Here is a 23,310-nt window from a genome sequence, read left to right as displayed (position 1 = left end):
TTAATCTGCTGCTTCTGAGAAGGCCCCAGTACTGGGTTGTGGGTGAGTATGAGGACAGAGAAAGAGTCAGCATTCCTTTCCTCATTTTTCTCCCGTGTGCCTGATTACTTGGGCAGGGGGATTTTCCAGGCTGCAAGTTCTCTTAACCACACCGTTCTGATGCGGAGATATCCATGGGCAGGGATCAGATTAAAATCTGGGAGGACGACCTTATTTTTTAAGTTCCCAACCTGCTGTAAACCCAGGTTAACTCCAGGACAGCTAGAGTTCATTGTTGCTTCCTTCCAACATGGATTACAAAAGAAAAGGTTCTGCTTTAGTGCAATTTTCCCCACAAAGGAATCAAGGAAAGGAGGGAGAGGACATCACATGTTCTGGCCCCAGGGCTGTGGGAACCTTCTGACCTTGAGTTCAAGGCAGACACTCAGTCTGACCCTCTAAGCAGCACATCATACTTTTCAGAACTGCATCTCTTGGGTTCCCTCGGGGGACAGTGTGCCTGCAGGCAAAGTGTGGGTGGGTGAGGCTGTGTTTCCACTGGACAAGCTGCCGTACCTGCCACACTCACACAGAGGAGCAAAGGAGGAGAGAGAGTGGAAAAAGAATGTCATGAAAAACAACATTTAAAGGCCAGCGAGCCTCGAGGCTGCTGCAGCCCTGCCCCAAAGACAGGAAGTTTCTGATTCCTAACCAGAATTCACCCTTTGAAAACCACGTTAGCAAAGTGCTTCTTTAAGTGACACCACAAATCCCCTCCCTTGGCGTGACCAGTCCCAAGTCTGGAGGTCTCCGTGGGCCCCGCCACCCTCCCCAGGATGTGCACTGTATGGGGAGAGCGGGGAGGCAGCGGACGCACATGCACGCAGTGGAGTCTCACGACCCAGGACGAACACAGCCGCACGCGGCAGAAGGACCGGGGCGGCAGCTGGACGCCAAGGGAAGGTACAAAGTGCTGGGACCGGGGGCTGGGGGCTGAGCCCTAAGGGATCTGAAAGACGTTCAGCTTGCTGGTGTTCTTGAGGGTCTGGCGCCGGTTGCAGAACCAGACCCGCACGACCTCCCGGTCATAGTTGAGCTCCTTAGCAATCTCGGTGATCTCCTGGCCTGTGGGCAGCGGGTTCTTCTCGAAGTAGGCATTGAGAGCCTCTATGGCCTGGGGGGTAAAGGAGGTGCGGCGCTTGCGTTTCTTGGATGGCTCGCCTCCCACAAACTCCATCAGGTTCTGCTGGCCTTCCTGGTTCCGGAGTTCGGCTTCATTCAGCCACTTCTCCAGTACTGGCTTCAGCTTCTGGGCGCTCTTGGGCGTGATGTCCAGCTTCTCGAACCTGTAGGCGACCCAAGCCCAGGAGGGGACAGTGAGAGGGTCTTACTCCCCACACTGGACGTGAACGCTGTCCGCAAGGGGCTGCTCCTCTCAGGGCTGGTGAGGCTATACTCAGTGTTCCCCTCACCACCCAGGCCCAGAACCCCTGCCTGGGCCAAGCCCAGACTCCTCAGACTGTCCTGTATCCCAGGTCCTCACAGGAGGCCACTCCCCTGGCCTCAGTTCAGTAGTGCAATGATAACAGTGCAACTGCTTTATGAACACACTCCAGAACTTTCACACCCACATGAGTGAGGTCCTTTGAGGAGTCATCTCCAGAGGCCTCCAGAGATGGCAAATAAATGTCAGAAGTGCTGTCCTCCTCCAACTGCAGCAGCCCTAAGTCAGACTACTCTTTCTGGCTGAGCTCAGATTGACCACAGAATTTCCAACTGGGCACTGTAGTCTAACAGTCACTCTAGTCTCATCTAAAGAGTTGGCAGGCAGATGAAACTGTTCAGCCATCCCAGAGCCATGTGCTTTTTCTTTTTTGAAACCCTTCGCTACCCCTCCTTTGATACTGGCACCAGAACCAGTATCTGCACACAGAAAAATCAGCTCCATCACTTTATAGCTATGCCTCCTACAAGGGGGAGATGGGAGCCTGATGTGGGTGATGGTGTGTTACAGCTGAGAACCAAGCCAGAATTAAAGTTCCCACTTTTGTGACTAATTTCCTAAGCTGTACTATTTTCCCTCTACGATTCCTAAATGGATTAGGATCCTGGGTTATCAAAAAAGATGACATAAATGCTCAGGATTGGAGGATAAACTTCACAGGGCTCTCAGAAAGACTTTGGCTACTCCGGGTGTTCATGGCTATCCTTCCTTGTCTGTGAGAAGGCAGGAACAAGGGAGAATATGGAAAGAGGCCAGATACCTGGGTCCCTATGAGCGCCCTGACCTTGGCCAGGGCAGCCTCACTCACCGGCAGATAGCTGACTGGCTGTAGGCTGGGCCTTCTGTCGCGGTCAGAGCCTGACCCACCTGGGTCTGCGTGAGGCCCAGGGATAGCCGCCGGATCTTAAAGTTCTTGGCGAACTCCCGGATCTCCTCTAAGTTGATGCCATCCTCATCCAGACTTGGGGTATGAGGCTCTAGGCCAGAGGAAGGGGGCAGAGGTGAGTGCGTAAGACAGCTCGTCATCACTGCTTACATAACCTGGTGCAGTAGTGAGGGACAAGGACATTTGGCACAAAGCCTGTGCTCCCTTAAGATGTTCATCACTCCCGTCCCCAAGAGAAATAAGACTCAGGGGAAAGGGGCCAGGGACTAGTGTATCTAGAGACAGAGGTCTACTTTCAAGTTCTTCCAGCTCTAACTGTTGCCCTCCCCCATCCTCCCCACGCCTGGCCCCAGGCACACCTGTTGGCCATCCACATTCTTCAAATACTGGGTGAGAGACCAAAGGAGAGACAGCCAATGGCCTGGCTTCTCAGAAAAGCAGCCAGACAGCTGGCTAAGCAGCCTCCACCATCGTCATACATAGAATCCAGCTCCACAGGAATGAGAATAAGAAAGTCAATTCCTGGCAATGGGCCTCTGCCCTTCCCCTAGGACTCTAGGAAGTCTACTAAGGAGAACAGCATCTGATGAGGTGGGGGTATCTGAATAAATGCCTCTCCACTTCTCCACAACCTTCTCCAGGAGCCACTTACTGGACACCAACTGGCTGACAGTAGGGGTCTCTGAGCAGGTGATTGGGATGGGAGCAGAGGCAGATGGCTTGGCCGCTGGGGCTGGGCTGGCGATGACCACAGCAGGCTGGGGCACGGCTGGCGTGGGCTGGATGGGCTGCACCTATGAGAAGAGAGCCAATAAACTGTATTGCCTGCCTGCCTGGCTCAGGGGATTGGAGCCTCTGGGTGGACCAGAGGCAGGGCAAAAGTGGGCATGAAATCCTCACTCATCCAGCACACTCCTATCTGTGCCCCATCAAAAGCAACACCAGAGGCTACGCATTAGCACCCACCCAATGATAATGAGCTCTAAAATAAGCATAGAACATGCCCCCCAGGCCACGGTCTTATAGCCACCTACCACATGGGCAGGTCAGAGGCTCAGAAAGGTTCAAAAACACATTGGGTCAAAGCCCCAACAGGTGTTCGCTCTTAAGATAACCGCTATCAAATCTCTGCCCTCAAAGGAGAAACCTAAACCTGATTCTAAAGCCTCCATGCCCCAAAGGTCCATTAATAATGACTTCTGAGACCTCCCTATATTCAGATACTGTGCAGCCATTAAAAAGAATAAGGTATATCTCTTAACTACTGCCATGGAAAGAAACCTGAGTCACAGTGCTAAGTGAAAATATATATGTAAGGTGAAAAACAATTTTTATGGAATAATTCCTTTAGAAAAGACATGAATTTTCAGGGAAAAAAATTTTGAGGCATATAAAGCAAGCTGTCAATAGAAGTCATCCCTGGAAGTGGAGTTAAAAGAGATTTTTTTACTTTTTGGCATCACACATAATGTAGGAATTTTTATAAATACCATGTATCATATTTATAATCAGGAGAAACTGTAAATATGTGAAATTAGCATTTTTAGTATGATTTTTCTTTAAAGCTCCCTGAAAAGTGCAAATTTCTGTAGAATGGGTCCTGCTCCCCAGATTCCACCTCCTGGCAGCTTCAAGTCAGTCCCTTGTCGCCCCCGGGCTTTGGCCTCAGTTCAGAGCTCCTTGTCTCTGGCTGGGATTGTTTAAGCTGTGTCCTAATAAGGACAATGACTCAAGTCTCACCACAGTCCAATGCTTGATTCGACCAGGATAACAGAGGGAGTTCTTTTAATGCAAATCTAATCAGCTGCTTCCCTGCTAAAAACCCTTCCGTGACTCCCCCTACCTAATACTAGTGATAACAGTAAAAGCATCGTTTTCCAGGTGCTCTCTGTGTACCAGGGTGTTAATTGCATTGTGTGTAATATAACTCTTCAACATTCATAACCTTGTGAAGTTGATACTCTTATGATTTCCATTAAAGATGAGGCGAAGAGGTTACTCAGTGAAGCTGGGAAGCAGCATGCCACATGTGAGGACCATGGGCCTCAACATCACCTGGAAACTGGTTAGACATGTGATTCTTGGGCCTCACTCCAGACCTACTAAATCAGAGACTCTGGAGGTGGGGCCTGGGAACCTGTACTCCAACAAGGCCTCCTGGTTCTGTGGCACACTGAAGTTTGAGAACCTCTGCTCTGGCACACTGTATTTCCTGCAATTTTGCAAAGGTAGAATACTCTCTCATCCAACGCATCCCTTTAGTTCAATGTCCCTCCTCTTTGAAGCCTTGCTGAGCTCCCCAGTCTGCTGAGAGCTCCCTTCTCTGGGTTCCCAAAGCACCCTGCCATGCCCCTATCACGGCCTTTGTCACGCTGACCTGCAACTGTCTCCGACACTGGCCTACCTGAGGCTACCACATGCATCTATCTGCAGCACCTGGAATTTAGTAGGCACTCCAAACCTGCTCCTAGAGTGAACACATAAATGGATGATCAAAGCCATAGTACCGAGTAGAGGGCTGGAAGGATGAAGGGGTGAAGAAGAAGGGGCTGCAGAATGAACCTCCAGGGCTTTTCCAGCCATTTGTTCCTCCTGGAGCTGACTGAGGCCCAGCTTACTTTGACCACCTCTCCCCGGGCTTCTCAAAATCGCACTGGCCTCTGAGGGAACATCTACATTTTTGGTGTGTGTAGGTGGGGGTGGGGGTGCTGTTTTCCTGGGTAGAGCATCTGTGGACCCATGTGGGCCTTCTACCCTGGAACCTCCCCCCCACTTTGAGGAGGGGCCCTGCTTTCCCAGTGGCTTCAGAGAATAATGCTGTCCTGCCCACAGTCTGGAGGGAGGCCACCCAGGCCAGGCCAGATAGCACTGCCTGCCCCCATCCCCTAACCCAGTCCTTGTACCTCACTCTTAGCAGGGGACTCAGGAGTGCTTGGCTTCCGGACAGCCACAGGCGGAGGCAGGGGACTGCTGGCCAGGGTCGCAATCACCTGGCCCTGGGCGTTCAACAACAGCTGGGGGGTCACAGCCTGGACCTGCAGGCTTTGGGCTGGTGCTGGGGCCGCCACGCTAGCCGAGTTCACTACCCACGGAAGTGTTCCAATAACCTGGGAGGAAGCACAGGGACCCCAAGTGTGAGGGCAGCGTCCAACTCCACCCCCAACCCAAATCTCCACACTGGCAGGGGAAGGGAATTAGACACATCACTTAACCCACTGGGCCTCAGTTTCCTCACCAATAAAGTGAAATATTCACATGCTAGAGGCTGCTTGCTTTATTCTATCTCCAGGGCAGTGGTGGAGCAGGAAAAGGTCTGCATGTGGATTCAGACAGACCTGGATGTGAATGAATCCCTGCTCTGCCACATTTTAACTGTGTGGCCTAATTTTTCTGAACCTCAGCCTTCTCCTCTGTAAAATGGAATAAAAATCTCCACCTGATAGGTGTGTACTCAAAACAAAGTGAGCTAATGTATGAGAAAGCACCCAGCACCATCTGGACACAAAGTGAGTGCTCAGTAGACGAGAACCTCCAAGGAGAGTGAGCACCGCCAGGGCTGGGCGGTGGCTCCGCCCCTGCCCGGCCTCCGCATCAGCAGAGAGCTGTCATACAGGAGGTATGAACAGCAGCTCAACACCCTGTTTGAGTTTCTCTGACTCTCAGTCCAAGTCCTGCCCCTCCCCCCAGCCAGTGTCTCCACAGTCCCGACCCCTCGGCCTGGCTTTGACCACTTGCCTGTCCCTGAGCGTTGGTGAGGATCTGACTGCTGATCCCCGGCATGCTGGGAATGGCGTTGGCAATGACCGGAGTTGTAGTGAGGGAGCCCAGGATCTGGGTCTGTCCCCCGAGGGAAGCAGCACTGATCTGTGGGTGGAGGAAGAGCTTTGCTCAGAGGCCAAAGGGCGAGAAAGAGCCCAAGGCAGAGGGAAGAGGGCTGAGGGTATCGGGGTGGGAGGTACTGATGCTGGCAGATGTGAATGTGGGCTGCAGGCCCAGGTCCACCAGCTGAATAGTGTCCGGGGCCAGGGGCAGATGGGACAGCAGGGAAGGGTGGGGCCACAGTTCTGGAGGAGGAACCCCGGCTAACCTTTCAGGCTAGGCCTGAGAGAGTAGAAGGGCCAGACTGCAGAGGCTGAGTGACTCTAGCCACATCTAACTAGATGTGACTGGTCACAACTAACAGCTCCACTGCCAAGCCAGAAGCCGCACTAGATAGACACGCATGGGGCTGTGAGCCTCTGACTCCACCTTAGCGACAGCTCACGAAGTCGTAATCCCCAGACTTCATCCCACCCTCCAAGGCTGGTCCAGGTGGTTCAGGTTCTGGAGGATTTTCCCAGCCCTCTTGGCAGAGGTTGTCTGCTTGTCTGGGACGGACAGGCTGGCAGCTGCAGGGAGAAGGCCTCAGAAGGAGCCCATCTCCGCTGAAGTGTTGGAAAAGAGCCGTATTCAGGGGGCTGGTCCTCCACCTCCGTCCTCCCCTGCGGGAAGGGTCAGGTCCACCCTTGGCCGGGGATTCGGTCCATCCCTGGTCAGCCCTGGGTGAGGGCGGCAGCTTACGATTCCCGGGCTAAATGCGAAGCCTGCAGGCTGGACGGTGATCTGTGGGGGGGTGTCCACTGGCTTGGGGGTGGGGGCAGTAGCAGTGGCAGCAGTGGGCTGCGGTAGAATGGCAGGTGTGGTCTGCAGCAGCGGCTGGGTCTGGAACAACGTCTGCGGCTGGGCTGGTGGTCGGGGCTGGGCGGGCGAGGAGGCCTGTGTCGGTGGGGCAGCTTGGACGGGTGCCGGGAGAGTGGCGTTCAGCACGGCAGCTGCTACGGAGCAAGGCAGAGACAGAAGTGCTCAAATGCCTAGCTGCAGCCCAGGGCGGCTCCAATCCCAAGGGATCTGGCACAAGAACGAGAGGGGGGTTGGGGCAGTGGGGCGGGGGGACAGGCAGCTGTGGTTCCTTTGATCCTTGCAGGGACGAAACATGCCAACATCTCTCATCCCCCCTCCCTTGGGCCTGGAGCTGTGTAGGTTCAAAACCAGAAGTTGAATCTTCTTGCATTCCTTCTCAGGAGGCTGGTCATGGGGTGAGTTCTGGCGTAGGGAGAGAGGGGCAGTCTCAGACAGTTGGCTGAAGGAAGAGAGGCCAGCTGGGCCAGCATGGTGTCATGGCCTAGAGTCCCGAGGTGGTGCAGCAGCTCTGTGGCTGGGTGCCTGGGACACCAGATCCAGACGCCAGGGCTGTCGCCCTGAGAGGGCCGCGGGTTTTGAGTCCAACATGGCAAGCACACGTGCAGGGATGGTAGTGTAGGGTGGTGGGGGGCCTGGTGCAGTCCTGGGGAGAGTTGCTGTTACCTTGGAGACCGGCTAAAGGTGGCTTGAAAATTCCCCCCGTGGGAGAAGCAGCGGTCAGTCCTGGGAGGGCAGCCACGGTTGCTGTAGGAATTGTCCACACGGCCAGCCCCTGCTGCCCAGCCACTTGACCTGCAATACTGATGGGGATAAGAAGAGGTTGAGTAACTGCCCCTGCTGGAACCATAACTCCTGTCAGAACTGTGGCTAAGTTTTCCTGAGTCAAGACCTGCAAAGGCAAACAAGATTTCAAAAAGAAAAGAAAAAATAAAAAATCAACATCGACAGCGCAAACACCGGGTCTCTCAGACCCAGCTGAGCACACACAAAGCATTCTGAGGGCAGTGGGAGAAGGCTGCATGAGGGCAGGAGGGAGACAAGCCCTAGCTGGAGGCCCAACCCCAAGGGGGCACCTGGACTGGACTAGCCTGTCTTCCAAGAAGCAGCCCAAATCAGGGACAGGGTCCAGTCCTGCTCAAGGACAGGAAAGGATGCACAGGCCTCTTCCACCAGTCTGTTGCCTCCCAAGCCTTCCCTGGGCCCTTGTCCACAGGACCAACGCTTTGTGGCCAGGAAGGAGGGGATGGGGCTGGTGGAACCAAGTGGTTAAGACCCACAGAGGCCTCTGAGGAGCTCTGATGGAGGATACTCTTGATGGTCTTGATGGCTTTGGAGGTCTGTGCATGGGGTGAAGGGTCACAGGGAGCTTAGCATGCCTGGAGGATCCTGGAGGCAGCTTCTCACTGCGCTGGGGCTGCCCCCAGGTCTAAATGAGGACTGAACAATCCATGAACTCCTCCAGGGATCCCTAGAGGGGCTGATGAGGGTATTCATCCATTTAGTCATTAGATGGCTTGACAGAGTTCAGGTAATCTCTATAATCTCTGCTGGACCCAGGAGATCACCTGGCAAATGCAGATCTGCTTTCCCAGTGGGCCTGATCTGGGGCAGGGGAGAGGCCAAGGGCACCTAGTAGGAGATTCCCCACCTCAAGCCACAGCCCCTTCCCTGTCCTGCCTTATGAAGTCCCCAGATCCCATGGTCAGCCCATGTTGGCCGTCCCATGCCTTGCTCCTGCCCACTGCCCTCTGTCCAGCTCCCTGGGGCGGCCCTTACCTGGGGGGCAGCTTGTACAGCCAGTGGCGTTAGGGTCTGCGATGCCTGAGGCTGGCATGGAGCTTGGCTGAAGGTGGCAACTGCAGGGGCAGGGCTTGGAGGCATCCCGGGGAGTGACTTCACTTCACGTGGCATTGGGAGAAAGCAGGACAAGGAGAGAGCCTGGTGTGAGTGGAGGGGTCTTGTCTGCAGCTTGAAGCGATAACTCTCGGCCCCACAGTGTATTTCTGCATAACCTGAGACCAACTGCTGGCCTTCCATGGCCGGAAGAGGCAGCTTCCCAAAAGTTACTGGTTGTGAGAATAAGAGGCTGGAGAACCCTGTGCTGGGCCTGGAAGGTAGGTCACCCTCTTCCCACATCTGGGTAAAGAAAATGCAGGCCCAGGCACACTCGGGTATCAGTCTCTCATCTCCTGGCTCTCTAGGACCCCAGGACCTAACACATCAGCAGTAGAAATGAACATGTGTGGGGAGAGAAGCAGCTAGAATCAATGGGATTGATTGGCTCATCCAGCAACTGGATCGTTGTTCACCCTACCTTCAAGCTACTTTTTGGATGCAGATGCTGGCCTGGGGAAGGGACCAGGATTCCTGCAGGGTGAAGTCTTGGAAGTAGCAGTCCCTGAAAACTGGACATGTGTTGGCCACACTCAGGGTCACAGGGGTTCTCCAGGCCAGGCAGCTTTTCTCTGCCATCCCCTGAGAGCTGAAGTCTGGATGAGCAGCTTCTAGGAGCTTCTAAAGGAACTTCCCAGGAACTGGAGCTTTTCACCCAGGTGAGAGCTTCTTCTTGTTCCCTTGATTTAGTTAGGTATTGGGACCTCCTACCAGGAAATGTCTTCAAAACCACACAACAATGCAGAAAGGGGTTATTATTTAACATATGGTGAGACATTAAAGGCAGTCTAGGTGTTGGGTGCTGGACCAAGTCAGTGGCTTCTTCATGCTGGCTGGGCATAGGTTTCCAGGGCCTAGTCCAGGCCTACTGAGTCAGAATGTCCAGGAACAGAGGCCAGGAACCTCGCATCTCTCCTTTTTCTTTTAAGCTCCCTTGAGATACAGCACACAGACAAGGTGGGAACCACTGAACTGGAAAACCTTCGAACCCCGCACTCCCCAGACCATGTTTTAATCTGGAAAGGTACCAACTTAAGTCAGGACTAGACTGTTCACAGTATATAACTTAAAAATTCAGATTGTTTAAGGAATGAGAGAAACAAACAAGCAATCACAAAAGCCTTATAAAATACTAAAGAAAACAAAATGGCAGGTTCATCTCCATTGTGAAGGGAAGATGCATGTCTAACTACTGAAAAAAAATCAGAGAAGATAAGGATAATCTAAACCTTTGAAAATTTGAAAAACATTTTGCTTGACAAAAAGTAATGAAACCTAAAAAGGAAGGTGAGGAAATGGGAATGTGATGGAAGCTTACATCTGAAGAAATGAGTCATTTTATTAGGATGTATTTCCAATGTAGAACCATGGGGGTCTAAAGGTTTGCATACATTTAGGGCTGTTGCAGCCTCCTGCTAGACTGCTTTTCAGGAAGACTGAACCAATTTACAGAACCATCAGCAATGCACCTGTTCCTCCACACTGCCACCCAATTTAGGTTTCTTTGTTTTTATGAGGGGGAGGTAATTAGGTTTATTCATTTATTTGTATTTGGAGGAGGCACTGGGGATTGAACCCGGGACCTCATGCATGCTAAGCATGCACTCTACCACTTGAGCTATACCCTCCCCCAATTTAGGTTTTATCGCTATTTATTTACTTTTTCGGGCTTAACAGGCACATGTAGTACCTTACAACCAGTTATTTTTCCTCTCATTGATGGCAAGATTTTGTATTTTTCCATGTGATGACTTCCTCCTATGTCACTGATTTCTCTTCAAAAGGAATTTGAGTGGACCACACTTCAAAGAAAAAAAAAATTAAAGGGCCATTCAAAGCAGCACTGTTTATGACAATGAAAAACTTGATAGTTTGATAATAGCCAAAACCAGAATCAGGTGGGTGAATCTGTCAACAAAGGACATGGAATATGAAATAATACAGTGGTAAGTGTCATATTACATAGTCTGCCCTCAGTGGCCACACCTATAAAAATACGTATGTGTGACAAGGTCTAGGTAATAACTTAGAGTGACACAAATCACTAGATCATTTTTTCATCCTGAAAAAGTGTCCTATTATTTAGTTTTGTTTTAAGAGGAAACACTTCTCAGTATTACATACCCAGAAACGTTCCATCAAAGCCAAAATTTAAGCTGGCAGCTTCTTAGGAGGTACCATCAAAATACCGCCCTTACCTTCTTGACAATGACTAAAATTCCTCTACAAAGAAGACTTTCAGGAAAGGTTTAAGTATACAAACCTCTGGAAGAAGATGCACACTGCCATGAACACCCATGCTTACGTGTAGGATAAGGAGCAGAATTAAGGCACCAGAAGAAATAAGATACGGAAGACAGATAAAAGGGTCAAAAGGGAAGCTGGGGCACTAGGGATAACCTGGGAAATTGCCTAAATATTCTGAAAAGAGGCTCCCTCCCCACAATGGGCAGGAATGGAAAGGGTGGCTGAGACGGAGAGTCCTTCTCTTGCCTGCCTGTGCCTGCCTGCCCTCCAGGCACTGGCCCATGGGAACAGGTGCTGACTCATCCTGCAAATGCTCACGGAAGCAGAACACTTCCAGGGGAAATGGCTGTGTCTCTTGTCACTCCTTTACTCAAAAGGAGAAAAATAATCCAGGTTACTGGGGTCCCAAATGAGTCTGCAAACTGATTTGCAAGTAGAGCAGGGGAGGTGAGATCTTGCAGATGTTTCATTAAGGAGTTGCCTGTTCTCCTTGCTCTCTTCTTGGGTCCTCCTCTTACCCAACTCCCCCCACAAGATCTCCAATCTAGGGAAGGGGCGAAGTACAGCAGAAGGCAAGGGGAGATGAATCAGGGCTCTCCTGGGGAATTGGCAAGGGCGGTCCCAGGAGATGTCTATTCTGCAAGGTGTTAATGAGGAAAGTCAATGAAAGGATTCCCTGTGTCCAGAGAGCAGTACCCAGTACCTGTGCCAGCTTCTAGAACAGCGCTGGCTCTCTCACAGCTGTACTGCAGGGTCATTAGTGGAGACAGCATGAGTCCATCGGCCATATCCATTCCCCATGCAGGAGAATCAATTTTACACCCAAAAATCATCTTTGCAGAAAGAAGTCCACCAGGCTGGACTCGTGCTAGCTCAGCTGGGAATAAGGAGCTGGGATTCTACAAGGCCCTTCCTGACATACATGCTAGTCCAAGATGCCCTCCCATCCCCAACTCCTGGGACCTCCCAGCTCTACCACAAAAGGTACTGATTTAGAAGGGTTAGTAGGATCCTGAAGGTTTAGTCCTCTTTGCATTGGGCCTGAGGGTCTAGTTTAGACCTAGGAGACCTCTCTGAGCTTAATTCAATCCCCACGGCTGAGCACCCACCTCCCACCTCACCCTGACCATCCCAGTTTAGGTCTCTAAGTGACTGAAACCAGAACTAAAGTGCCAGGGATGAGGAGTGCAGCTAGCCCCAGGAGCACGGGCTGTGGCCAGAGGCTGTCCAGTGGACAGGAAGACAAGGCCCTAAAGCCACCTGGACCCCTGGGGTTCATGCTGGCACGAGGAACACAGGAAGGGACTCCGGGGGAGCCATGTTGGATGGGAGCAGTGGCCTCGTACCAGTTGCCTCCGTGGAGGAGTCTGGGTTGTCTGGCCCGGCTTCACCCGCGGCTTCCCCGGCTTCCTCAGGGCCTCCGCTCTGGGAGCCCTCGGCGGCCACACCCTCCAGCACTTTGCCCTCCTCCTCAGCAGGGACCTGGGCATCCACTCCAACCTCCAGCACTCGGATGGTCTCGTGGCCTGACATCACGATGACCTGCAAGCAGAGGACGGGGACACTGCTAAGGGGAGAGCCCATACAGCCCTCTGGAGCCAGAGCTCTGCCTATGGTTGGGGGAGAGAAGAGTGGGCATTTCAGGATGTCCACCTCCCGCCCCAAAGACGGTGTGCTCTGCGGGAAGTCCAGGGCCGGGAGCAGACTGCAGCCCGCTGATTCCAGGCAAGGAGGGGCTAGGAGAAAGACAGGGAAAGGGCCTGACACGAGCTAAAAAACACCCCACAGAGCCAATCATTTCTGGACATTTCGGGGACAGTTCTGTTTGCTCCCTCTCTTGGACTCAGTTCAGGGAGTGGCAGAAGGCCGCTCCCACAGCCTTGCAAGCATGTCTCCTTGGCTGCGAGGATACTGGAGTGTGGTTGTGAAGGCCCCTGACCCAGGATCCACAGCTCAAGCTGGGACAAGAAGCAAATCCCTCTACATGTCCCCTGAAACATGACAGAAGCTCCCTCAAAGGTAAAGGAGTGGAAAACGGGTGCTCCACAATGATGAGTAATTTTTAAGCTCATGGTACCGTTACTTTCAAAACTCTGAGGTAAAGGTCAAGATTTCCCTGCAAGTGAATTTCCTGAAGTGAAGGTCAGGAATCCTGAAGACGCAGTCTCTGGAGGGCCCTCCTGCACTGGAGCTTTGTACCCCCTGGGCCTCCGTCTCCAGCTGCACCATCTGCGGGGGGCCTGCTCCGCCCTGGAGGGGAGCCTCCCCACCCAGCCAGGCAGGCAGCCCCCAGGCCTCCCCGGAACACTGGCTCTTCTTTCCTGCTCCAACAGCCAGCACTCAGCGTTCTCCCTCCAGTACTAAAATGCTTCCAACTGGGCCATTCAAGAATCGGGGACACCCTGTACATTAAAAAGCTCTGTGTCAAGCCTTGTCTGCACTTGGCCTGGGCTGGAAGCCACTCCCACAACACCCTCCTTAAGCCTGAAAACTGGATCCAGGCTGGAGACTCTACCAGAAAAAAGCAACAATGTGACCCATTAGGAGAGTATGAATGAAATCACCCCCAAGAGCAGTTCCCTTTCTGACTCAAACTTGACCTAGGAGGGACTTCACTCCAGTAACATTTTTCAAGATGTTCATCTTTTTACTCCTTTTAAAAATTATGTAAGTAATAAAAGGTCATTGCAAGAAAAAATAGAAAATGATAGATAAGCAAGAAGAAAACAGAGTAAATTACCTGACATTCAAATCCTCCCCCATGTAAACGTTTACATATTTGCACATTTTCATTTCACTTTTTAAAGTCACAGCTTAAATCCCCAAACCCAGCCCCTGAGACATCCTAGCTGGCAACTGTATCTGGACGGTGAGATGACAGTGAACTTTGGTAAGAAACAACGAGGGGTGCTGTGGAGCCTTCGCCCTTGCCCATGCCCCCCTGGCCCATCACCCTCACTCCCCACCTCTTCCTGCCCCAGAAGATACCTGCTCATTGACAGTCAGAGATGAATCTGGCCCAGCTCCAGGATCCATGGTCACTTATCAGGATGGGGTGGGCGGGCCCACACCTAGCACATCCTGTGGGGTGAGACGGGATGGGAAAAGCAAAGGCTGATGTGACACAGTAATCCCATTTCCACAAAATCAGACATAGAATGGTAGGAAGAGAGAGAAGCTAAGTTCCCCAGGTATCTGTAGACGTAAAGGAGACAGGATTCTAAGGATTTTAAAACTGAAGTGTCTCACTTCCTACAGCGTCCAAGGAAAACCTACATTCTGGAGGAACCAGGGTGACAAGAGGAAAGAGAGGGCCAGGCATCTGTCCCTAGGAGTCCTCCAGTCCAATGGGAAAGAGCAGACCCAGCAGAACCCAAGGCGACTTTGACCCAGACACTCAGAAACAGAGGTAAGGAGCACACTGGGTATCAGAGCACTTCTCAGGGGAGGGGTCTGAGTGGACTTCCTGGAAGAGATGGTAAAGACAGGAATAAATTAAAACAAGTGTTTCAAAACTTTAATGTGCTTGATCATCACCTGGAACACATTAAAAATGCAGGCCTCCAGATTCCCCCAGACCAGGCATCTCCAGATGTTTGTGCAGTATTGTACTGTATTGTAATCCAGAGTCTGATTCAACAGGTGGGTCCCACAGAACCAGCTGTCAGGTGATTCTGCAGTAGTGGCCCAAGAACTATCCTGGCCTTTGACACAGGAGGCAGGACAACATCCCAGATGGTGGAGCAGCCTTTCCACATGCAGTGAGAAGGAATGAGAGGAGCCCCTGTGAGAACAGGTTGTCTGGAGTCGCAAACCACAGTCACAAGAAATAGAGGTAATAGGGGTAAGGATATAGTTCAAGTGGAAGAGCATATGCTTAGCATGCATGAGGTGCTAGGTTCAACCCCCAGTATCTTTATTAAAATTTTTTAGAAATAAATAAGGAAAAAAAAAACCTAATTACCCCTCCCAAAAAAGTCACTTAAAAAAAAAAAAAGAAAGAAAAATAGGCATAATAAACGGGACAAGTAGTTTTAGACACTTAGAGAGAAAAGAAGGCAATCAGTACTAATTCTGAGTGCCTTCTGTGCTGAGCAAAGCATTCTATGGTACATGAACTCATGTGTTACTCATGCCGCTGGGGGATGGGGGCATTATCATCACCGTGTTATAGACGAGGACACTAAGCTCGGAGAAGTGTTCTGGATTCTTCACCCCTTCCCTGCCTCCTCCTCTTCTACCCCTGGGGTTGCTTCATTTGTTTTCCTTTTTTTGTTGTTATTTTATTGATTTAGGTAAAATTCACATAACATCAAATTCACCATTTTTTTTTTTTACCATTTTGAAGTGTACAACTCAGTGGAACTTGGTACATTTACAATGTTGTGCAACTGGCACCACCATTTAGTTCCAGAATATTTTCATCATCCAGAAGGAAATCCATTAGCAGTTACTCCCCTTCTCTGCTGACCCTGAGCCCCTGGCAACCATAATCTGCTTCCTCTCTATGGATTTGCCTATTCTCAATATTTCATATAAATGAAATCACACATATGGGGCCTTTTTGCATCTGGCTCCTTTTACTTTGTAGAATACTTTCAAGGTTCATCCAGGGTGTAGCATATGTCAGTATTTCATTCCTTTTCATAGCTGGATAAAACTCCACAGTACAGGCTTCCGTGTTCTCTGGGGATGGCAGAGGCAGAGGTAAACCAAGATTTCATTCGTAAGATGGAAAGCCCATCAGACTCAGCTGTCTGGATTACTCTACCCAGTGATCCACAGGCCTGTGTTAATCCTCCCCACATGAAGAGTTCAAGAAAACAATCCATGAGTGCAACACTTAGAGAACAATTAAGGAAAACAAGATCTTCATTTAATTCCTCTAATTAAGTGGCATGGTAAAGTGTTGTAAAGTTGAGAATGAAGAAAATGATCAGATCTTTTCAGAGGAACCAGCATCTTCAACAAAATAAAACTGGAATTTCAAGAAAAACTTAAACACAGAGTGAATTAGAAGAAAATACATATTTGAAAAATACTTTGCAGGACATCAATGCATGTGAATCTAAGTCACTGGATACTGTGTCGGGCAGGGGTCTCCAAAATGATTTTGTGACTGAGAATCTTCCCAAACAAGGATGAAATGAAGAAAAAGCAAAATTGGTGAAGGAGATTCAGGAGAAAGAAGACCTTCTTCAGAGGCTAAAACTAGTCAAAATGTATCATTCAAAGAATGACCTGTCCCAGTTACCGCTGTTAATAAGGAAGTGGAGGAGCTGTAGCCAGATGTTACTCTGTAAGCTGCTCTGTCTGAAAACAACAAGAAACTGAGACTCACCCCCTTGACAGATCACTACTGGGTACATGGGAACTTGCTACATTATAACAGGAATGGAGAAGAATTTATAGAAGTGTAATTCATAATTTTTTCTCCAGAATACCTTTGAGAATGACAACATAATAAAAAGGTACTTATACATTTTAAAGAAGATATAAACCACTAGGGTTTAGAGAAAGGTGTCCTGATAAACATCAATGTAGAACACTCTGTTATCTAACTATAAACCAAGTTCTAAAATGAAAATTCAGTATTTTGGATAAGCAACACTTAAGTAAATATAAACAGAACTTATGTAATGATTTTTTAAAATTTGGACAATTCTGTAAGTCAGTTTTAATACATTGTTTTGTTTATTATGGTCAAAAGTTTTATTGTAAATGTTAAAAAATAGTCCAACCAGGTGAGTGTCTAAACCTAAATGGGTCTAAAAACACCTGCCTCTCTCCTCATTTTATGACACTTATTTCTATCCATTTATCACATATTTCCATTTGGATGGTCTAGCAGGTAATTAAACTCATATGTCAAAAAAATTCCATTGTATAGATATACCATATTGTGTGTACTCACTCATCAGCTGATGGATGTTTTGGCTATTGTGAATAGTGCATCTATGAATCTTTGTGTACAAGTTTTTGTTGGGACACTTGTTTTCAGTTCTTTGGGGTATACACCTAGGAGGGCAATTGTTGGCTCATCCCAGGGGCTTTAGGGTTTTCACCCCATTATTGTGATAAATAGCATGTCTGGATGGCCTCCTTTGAGCTCGTGATGCCATGTCCACAGCCTGACAGCAGTGAAGACAGACCATCAGCTGTCTGCTTTAAAAGAAGGGGATCCTACGATCACCCCAGCAGTAGAACTCTGGTACACACACAAATCACATCAGAGCCGCTCTCGTTAAATCTAGGACAGGAAACAGTACCCAGCCAGAGCCCCCCTTTTGCCTTCTTTCTCCCGTGAATTGAGTGTGAAAAACACCTGAATCAAACCTAGCAAGGGTTACAGATGGCTCACTTGTCCCTGGTTTTCCTGTGCTATCATCTAAAAACATGGGCAACTTTGGAATTACGGGTGCAGAGGCATTTTCCCATACCCCAAAAATCCAGAGGTCCAGGACTATCCAGGACTTTCATGGGAGGAGATTGAGAGGACCTGGTTCTATTTATCATTCTTCTCTGGGAACTGCTTTGGAACTGCTAAGGCCCCCAGGGGGAGCACTGGGAAATCTCAAACAAATCAGAACCCCCTAAAATAACCTGAGATCCTACTAAGAAAAGTCCTGAAATGCTTCATCCTTTGTTTATTCAACAAAAACTTCAGCAGCTAGTACGTGCTGAGTGTTGGGGATACAGCTGGGGGGAAAAACACATTCCCCAGGTTTGTCAAGAAGCCAACAGTCTAATATGAGAGTCAAAGAAATAAAAAGGTAACTACAATACATATGTTTAAGTGTCCTGGTGGATGGACAGAGGCTGGTAGAGAATCCACAGAAGGAACACCTAATACAGGTTGGTGTGGTCCTTTGCCCCTTGTTCCAGGGTGGCATGTGTTTCAGGCACGAAATTTTGTAGTGTGTGAAAAATCTTGTGCCATGTAGAGCAAAATGGAATTTGTTGTATAGGATTCAGATCTTTAACTCAGACTCATTTCTGTGTTTTTAATCATTCCCTTTACACTTAATATGCTTGAGGTTTCCAAGGTGTAAAATACCTTCTCATCATACAGTCATTTTGGGGGCTGAGGGTACTCTGTGTGAAGTGAAGGAATGGCTGGTTAGGCTGAACTGAAAGAAAGTTAACATTTGTCATGGGAAATTACCTTTCAGATTTTCGACATTATAGTCCTCTCAAGCTAGGCTGTTTGTTGACATCAGCATCTCTAGCTCTACACCACTTTTATATCTTAAACTGTGCACCCACTTACCTCCTGCAGAGCTGCCATTTAAAAAGACCACGAGGACAGGAAGCAAGAGACTAGTATAGATTGGTAGCTAGGGCTGAGCTGGTTACTGCAGACAATTCACTCATCACCTGCTCCCAAGATGGTCTCATCCAAATCTGACAACTACCAAGTTAACTCCCTAGCTTGGACCTCACCCAGGAACCTCAGACTCATATCTCCAACTGCCTACTGATTGCTCACATCATCTCATACTCAACATATTCAAAACCAAGCTCCTGATTTCCACCCCAAACCTGCCCCACCTGCCTGCAGCCTTCCCCATCTCTATAAATGGCAGCTTCATCCTTCCACAGATGCGCAGGCCAAAAACCTTACCATCATCCTTGCCTTCTCTCTTATGTCTGTATTTACTCCTTCACATCCTGTTAGCTGTCCCTTCTAATGGAGAATCCCTTTGACTTCTTATCACTATCACCCTGGTCCATGATTCTGTAGTGCCTGGTGTAAAGGAACACGACATCCCCTCCTGCACACAAGCATTATCTGCCTGGTTCTTAAATTGCCAGACTCCATGAACGTTGCTGCCTCTTTCAAGTTGTCATTGCCTGATGGGTTTTCCTCCCACCCTTCTCCATTTCTGGCCCCGGGATACAGATTTCACTTCCCACCTGCTGAAAAATAATCATCATCGACAGTTTATCGGGACCCAGCCCCTTTGCCCATAGTATTACAGTGAGCACTCTCTGGAAACAGACTTTCAGGTTCACAAGCTCAGCTTTGGTATTCATTCACTGTGGGACTCAGGACAAATGATTTAACCTCTGTGCCTCAGTTTTCTCATCCGTAAAAGTGAGAGTAATAGCACCTACTTCATAGGGCTATTATGGTTACTGAGTGAATTAATGCATGTAAAACGTTTAGATCAACTCCTGGCACATAGTAAGTGCTCAGAAGATGGTAGTCACTGTGAAAATGTACATACATTACCTCATTTCAACTTAGTAGAGCAGTTAGGAACTCCCAGTTCATCTCGGTCATCTCATTCATCTCTCAGTTTCACCATTTCCTAGCTGTGAGACCTTGGACAAGGACCTACCATTTCTATGCCTCAGTTACCATATTTGAAATGGGGATAGAGTTGTAATAAATTGTATAAGGGTTCAATAGATGTTAACTACTGTTATTCAATTTTGACAGCAGCATGAGACCATAGAGCAACATACTGAAGCAACAGACCCCAGGTAGGTGGGTTACTTTACTTATCTGTTTTCTCAGGGATAAATAACAAGAGCGTTTACCTTGGAATTACTGTACAAAACATAAGAATAATTAGCTATTATTATCCCTCTTTTTTATTGATGAGAAAGTTGAGGATCAAAGAGAGGTAAGGGTATTCGCTTAGGAAGAAACCTAGAACAAATCCCAGGCTGGCCATGAAATAGCCATGTGATTTTGGGCAAATGATTTCGTCTCTTTGAAACTCAATTTCCTTATCTTTAAAATGTTGACTAAATGGGCAAGCCTTATGGGGTTGTTATAATGATGATACGGGACCATAAGTATAATGCTTAACATGTTGTTCTTACTATGATCCCCACTTCTACCTACGGGAAAATGGAGGTAGAGAGAGGTCAGATGACTTGCCCAAGGGCACAAGAGTCAATGGCACATTCAAACTTCAAGGCCACATCCACCTGCCCCAGAACCCTATCCTCCTGACATCCCACCAAGTGTCCACTCAGGAAGTGGGAGGAAGGCTGATGGGAGCTGCTCTGGCCCCCAAGGATCGGGATACACTGGAAAATGGGAGCTCTCAGTTCTGCTTCAGACTAAATTTATTAATTTACCACACACACCTGTCCCCACAATTCACTGACAGAGAAAAATAGCTTGCCAAGCTGTTGGTAGACTCGCTTGGCACACACATGGGCCAGAGGAAGGGAAAACGAAAAAGATAGGAAAGTAGTGAACAACCTTATTTCCCCTTTCCCAACCTACCACTGTAATCTTAGACAAACAGTGAAGACTAGTTTAATAAGGACAAACTTAGATTTAGTTTCTCTTCCTGCCCCCTTTCCCGTGCCCAAACTTGATTCACCCCAGGCAGGGTGAAGGGAGGGGGCAAATGAAATGTGAAAAATAAAAAGTAGGTATGTTCCCCTTCTAGACTGTAAGCACCAAGAAGGCCTATCCACGTATCATATCCCAGTGCCTCGTATAATTCCTGGTATATAAAAGAGGTTAATGAATGTGAGCTGAAAACATAAATTAAAAAATTAGATCATATCACTTAACATCCTCATATTTCCTGCTTTCTCCTTAAAATACATATTCTATTTCAATTTTTTTGACCTCATTCCCAATACTAGGCCTATTTTAAAATTATTTCAAAAAAGTAGTATTAAGTTCTGGAGAACTCTGGTCACACTCTCCCCTTCCTAATGTGCCAGTCCTGCTCCTCATTCTCAAGTGTTCCTTTATATGGCCAGTTTCTTGGGAGTCCTACTCCCTCTGTGGCCTCCCTGATCCTCATTTTGACACAGAAAGAACTTGGGGCTTAAAGACAGAAGACACAGACTGAGTACTGCTTCTGCTTCAGGTAACCCCTCTAAGCCTCAGTTTCCTTACCTGTGAAATGGAGCTAAATCATAGAACCCAGCTTAGAGGGTGATTGTGAGGATTAAATCAATAATATTTATGTAAGGGTCCTGGCATACAGCAAACACTGTGTAACTGTTTGTTACTGTTATTGCTATTATTTTTAAATGAAGTAAAGCATATATATCAAAATGTTTTTAATTGCAAAGCATTATAAAAATGTGTAAGATTACTATGATTTTCCAGTGAGTAAATCTTGGGGAAGGGAGATGTGACCTTGTCCCATGTTCCTTCATAATGCAGAGAACCTTTAGAGAAGCAAATTTCTTCTGACTCATTTCTTAATTTCTAGGTAGTACCTCCAAGAAGAGAACAACCCATCACATACACACACACACACACACACACACACACACAGAAAATCACTCTATGATATTATCTTGTTTGTTTTCATGTTTGTGATCTGTCTGTCTCCACCCATACTGCCCCAAACTGGAATTAAAACTCCAAGACAGGGGAAGTTCTATGTGTATTATTCAGAGCCGGCACATAGTGGGTATTTTTGTTGGACCAATGAACAAATGAATGAAGTTCTACCCCAGACATGCAAAGTACCAGGTCACAGAACTACCACCCTAGGCCCCAGGACTTCAATCAAAATGGAAGATAAGGAATTACTCCTCTTAAGGCCCTGCTTGTCAATGGTGGCTGCATCAGATTCCAAGAAAAGGGAGGAGGGATATATGTCTACGAACAATTGAGGAACAGCCCATTACTTTTAGAACAAGGAATCTGGAAGATCAGATGGGGCCAAAATTTCTGTAAAGAGCTTCTTTTCATTTGCCCACGAAGGCTTCCCGACCGCGTTTTATTTTCTCCTGCCGCGCAGCAGAGGTTGTTCTGCAAAGATTTTAGGCTTCCACCGACAAATGAGTAGGAGATCCCAACACTAAAGTGTAGGTTCCAAGGCACCCTGGGGCTCCCTTGGCCTTGCTAGGTGCAAATATCCAGGGAGCGGATATCGGGTCCATTATGACGACTATTTATTAATAATAATGTTATTAAATATTTATGAAGTGCTCATGCTTAGCTAAATGGTGACCCACCCACCACTCCCCCACCCTTCTAGCAGCACCCAGGTCCCTAACCCCGAGTCCCACCACTCCTCCCGATGGACTGCAGCTGGGGAGAACTGTGACAGGTAGCTCTGGCCTCCTCATTTGACCTTAACCGCTGGGAACCCAGGCGTCCAGGTTCTCTGAGGGGCCAGAATCCGCTCCCGGTCGCCTCGGGGGTCTGCGTAAAGAACGTCCCCTAAGGTCCGTACCCGACCTGGGCTCCAAGGTCAGAAATGGGGAGGGGCCAGGTCCAGGCTCCCCACGAGGTCCACCTGGCGGCCGCCCCCTCCCCTCCTTGGGTCCCCGCCGGCCAGCAGGCGGGCGAGGGCGCGGCCCCCGGGGTCTCTGGCCTTAGGCGGGCGGCTGCGCGCCATCCCACTTCCAGAGCTCCCCGCCGCCCCGGCCCAGCATCCTGGCGCCCCGGCCCTGCGGCATTTTTTCTCTTTATCATAAATATATAAATTATGCTAATTACGGGCATTGCATATTAACCAAACCCGAAACCTCCCCTGCCCGGCCCCCTCCCCCTCCGTGCAAACCCCTCCCCGCCCCGGACCCCGCTACTTACCGGAGCCCGAGCCCGAGCCGCCTTCGCCCCGGGTGCCCGGCGGCCACCGATTAGAGATTCATCTCACAGCTCGGGCCAGGGGGCCGGGGACCCGGGCTGGGGCCGGGGCTGCCGCCGCCCGCAGACAAAGAAGCCAGTGCGGCTTGGCTGGGCTCGGCTCGGCCCGGGAGCCGGTCGGGACCCGCCGCAGCCCCCGGGCCCCCAGCCCGGGCTGGGCAGAGCCGAAGGGGACTCCACGGGCTGCGCTGGGCGGAGGGGGGGGGGCGGCCGGGAAGAGGGAAGGGGAAGCGGGGTGGTGGGGGGGGGCGGTCAGGTATATATATATTTCTCCTTTCCCCCTTCCACAGCCCCCCCTTTGGCCTCCCCCCCCTTTTTTCCCTCCTTCTGCTACTTGGATTTTTTTAGCTGCTGCGTCATGAGCATAATTTATGCAAAGAGCTTTGCCGCACGCTGCACCGCGCGCGCCAGCCGCCGGGGGCGGCGGGCTGGGAGGGCGAGGAAGGGAGGGGACCTGGGGAGCCGAGACCGGGCGATGGGGGTGGGGAGGGGACCCTCAGCCCCTCGCCACCCCGGAGGCCTGGGAGGCTC

At 49.5% G+C, this 23,310-nt stretch overlaps 1 protein-coding gene and 1 pseudogene across 8 annotated transcripts; one reads left to right on the top strand and one right to left on the bottom strand.

Moving 5' to 3' along the window:
- Window positions 1-605: 605 nt before the first annotated feature.
- POU6F1 (POU class 6 homeobox 1) lies at window positions 606-23,190 on the bottom strand. 8 transcript variants are annotated; one of them, XM_074374864.1, is made up of 11 exons: window positions 22,723-23,190; window positions 14,178-14,937; window positions 12,536-12,731; window positions 8,826-8,947; window positions 7,713-7,938; window positions 6,930-7,183; window positions 6,105-6,233; window positions 5,273-5,476; window positions 3,022-3,163; window positions 2,292-2,460; window positions 606-1,325 (listed from the first exon to the last, which is right to left on the bottom strand). In XM_074374864.1, exons 2-11 carry the CDS (start codon window positions 14,223-14,225, stop codon window positions 980-982), a joined length of 1,836 nt encoding a protein of 611 aa, XP_074230965.1. In that variant the 5' UTR covers window positions 14,226-14,937; window positions 22,723-23,190; the 3' UTR covers window positions 606-979. The 8 variants fall into 8 exon arrangements, with proteins under 8 accessions (XP_074230965.1, XP_074230964.1, XP_045379490.2 ...); XM_074374863.1 differs by having other exon boundaries at window positions 14,178-14,270; XM_045523534.2 differs by lacking the exon at window positions 22,723-23,190 and having other exon boundaries at window positions 14,178-14,270; window positions 14,466-16,634.
- Window positions 15,882-16,609, top strand: LOC105076239 (swi5-dependent recombination DNA repair protein 1 homolog pseudogene; annotated as a pseudogene).
- Window positions 23,191-23,310: the final 120 nt, after the last annotated feature.

Source organism: Camelus bactrianus, chromosome 12, assembly GCF_048773025.1.
Source record: "Camelus bactrianus isolate YW-2024 breed Bactrian camel chromosome 12, ASM4877302v1, whole genome shotgun sequence".
Taxonomy (NCBI): domain Eukaryota; kingdom Metazoa; phylum Chordata; class Mammalia; order Artiodactyla; family Camelidae; genus Camelus; species Camelus bactrianus.
Note: the sequence above shows the minus strand (reverse complement) of the source record. Positions and strands in the feature narration are given on the sequence as shown.

What these genes read in the sequence shown, in the direction of transcription:
- POU6F1 (XM_045523532.2), bottom strand. Translation starts at nt 9,783, where the DNA reads ATGCCCAGCCAGCATGAAGAAGCCACTGACTTGGTCCAGCACCCAACA. An exon ending in ACCTTTAGCCGGTCTCCAAG is followed by an intron (nt 7,181 to 7,712) that starts GTAACAGCAACT and finishes GCTCCGTAGCAG; the next exon opens with CTGCCGTGCTGAACGCCACT. An exon ending in TGTCAGCCAGTTGGTGTCCA is followed by an intron (nt 2,461 to 3,021) that starts GTAAGTGGCTCC and finishes CCTCTGGCCTAG; the next exon opens with AGCCTCATACCCCAAGTCTG.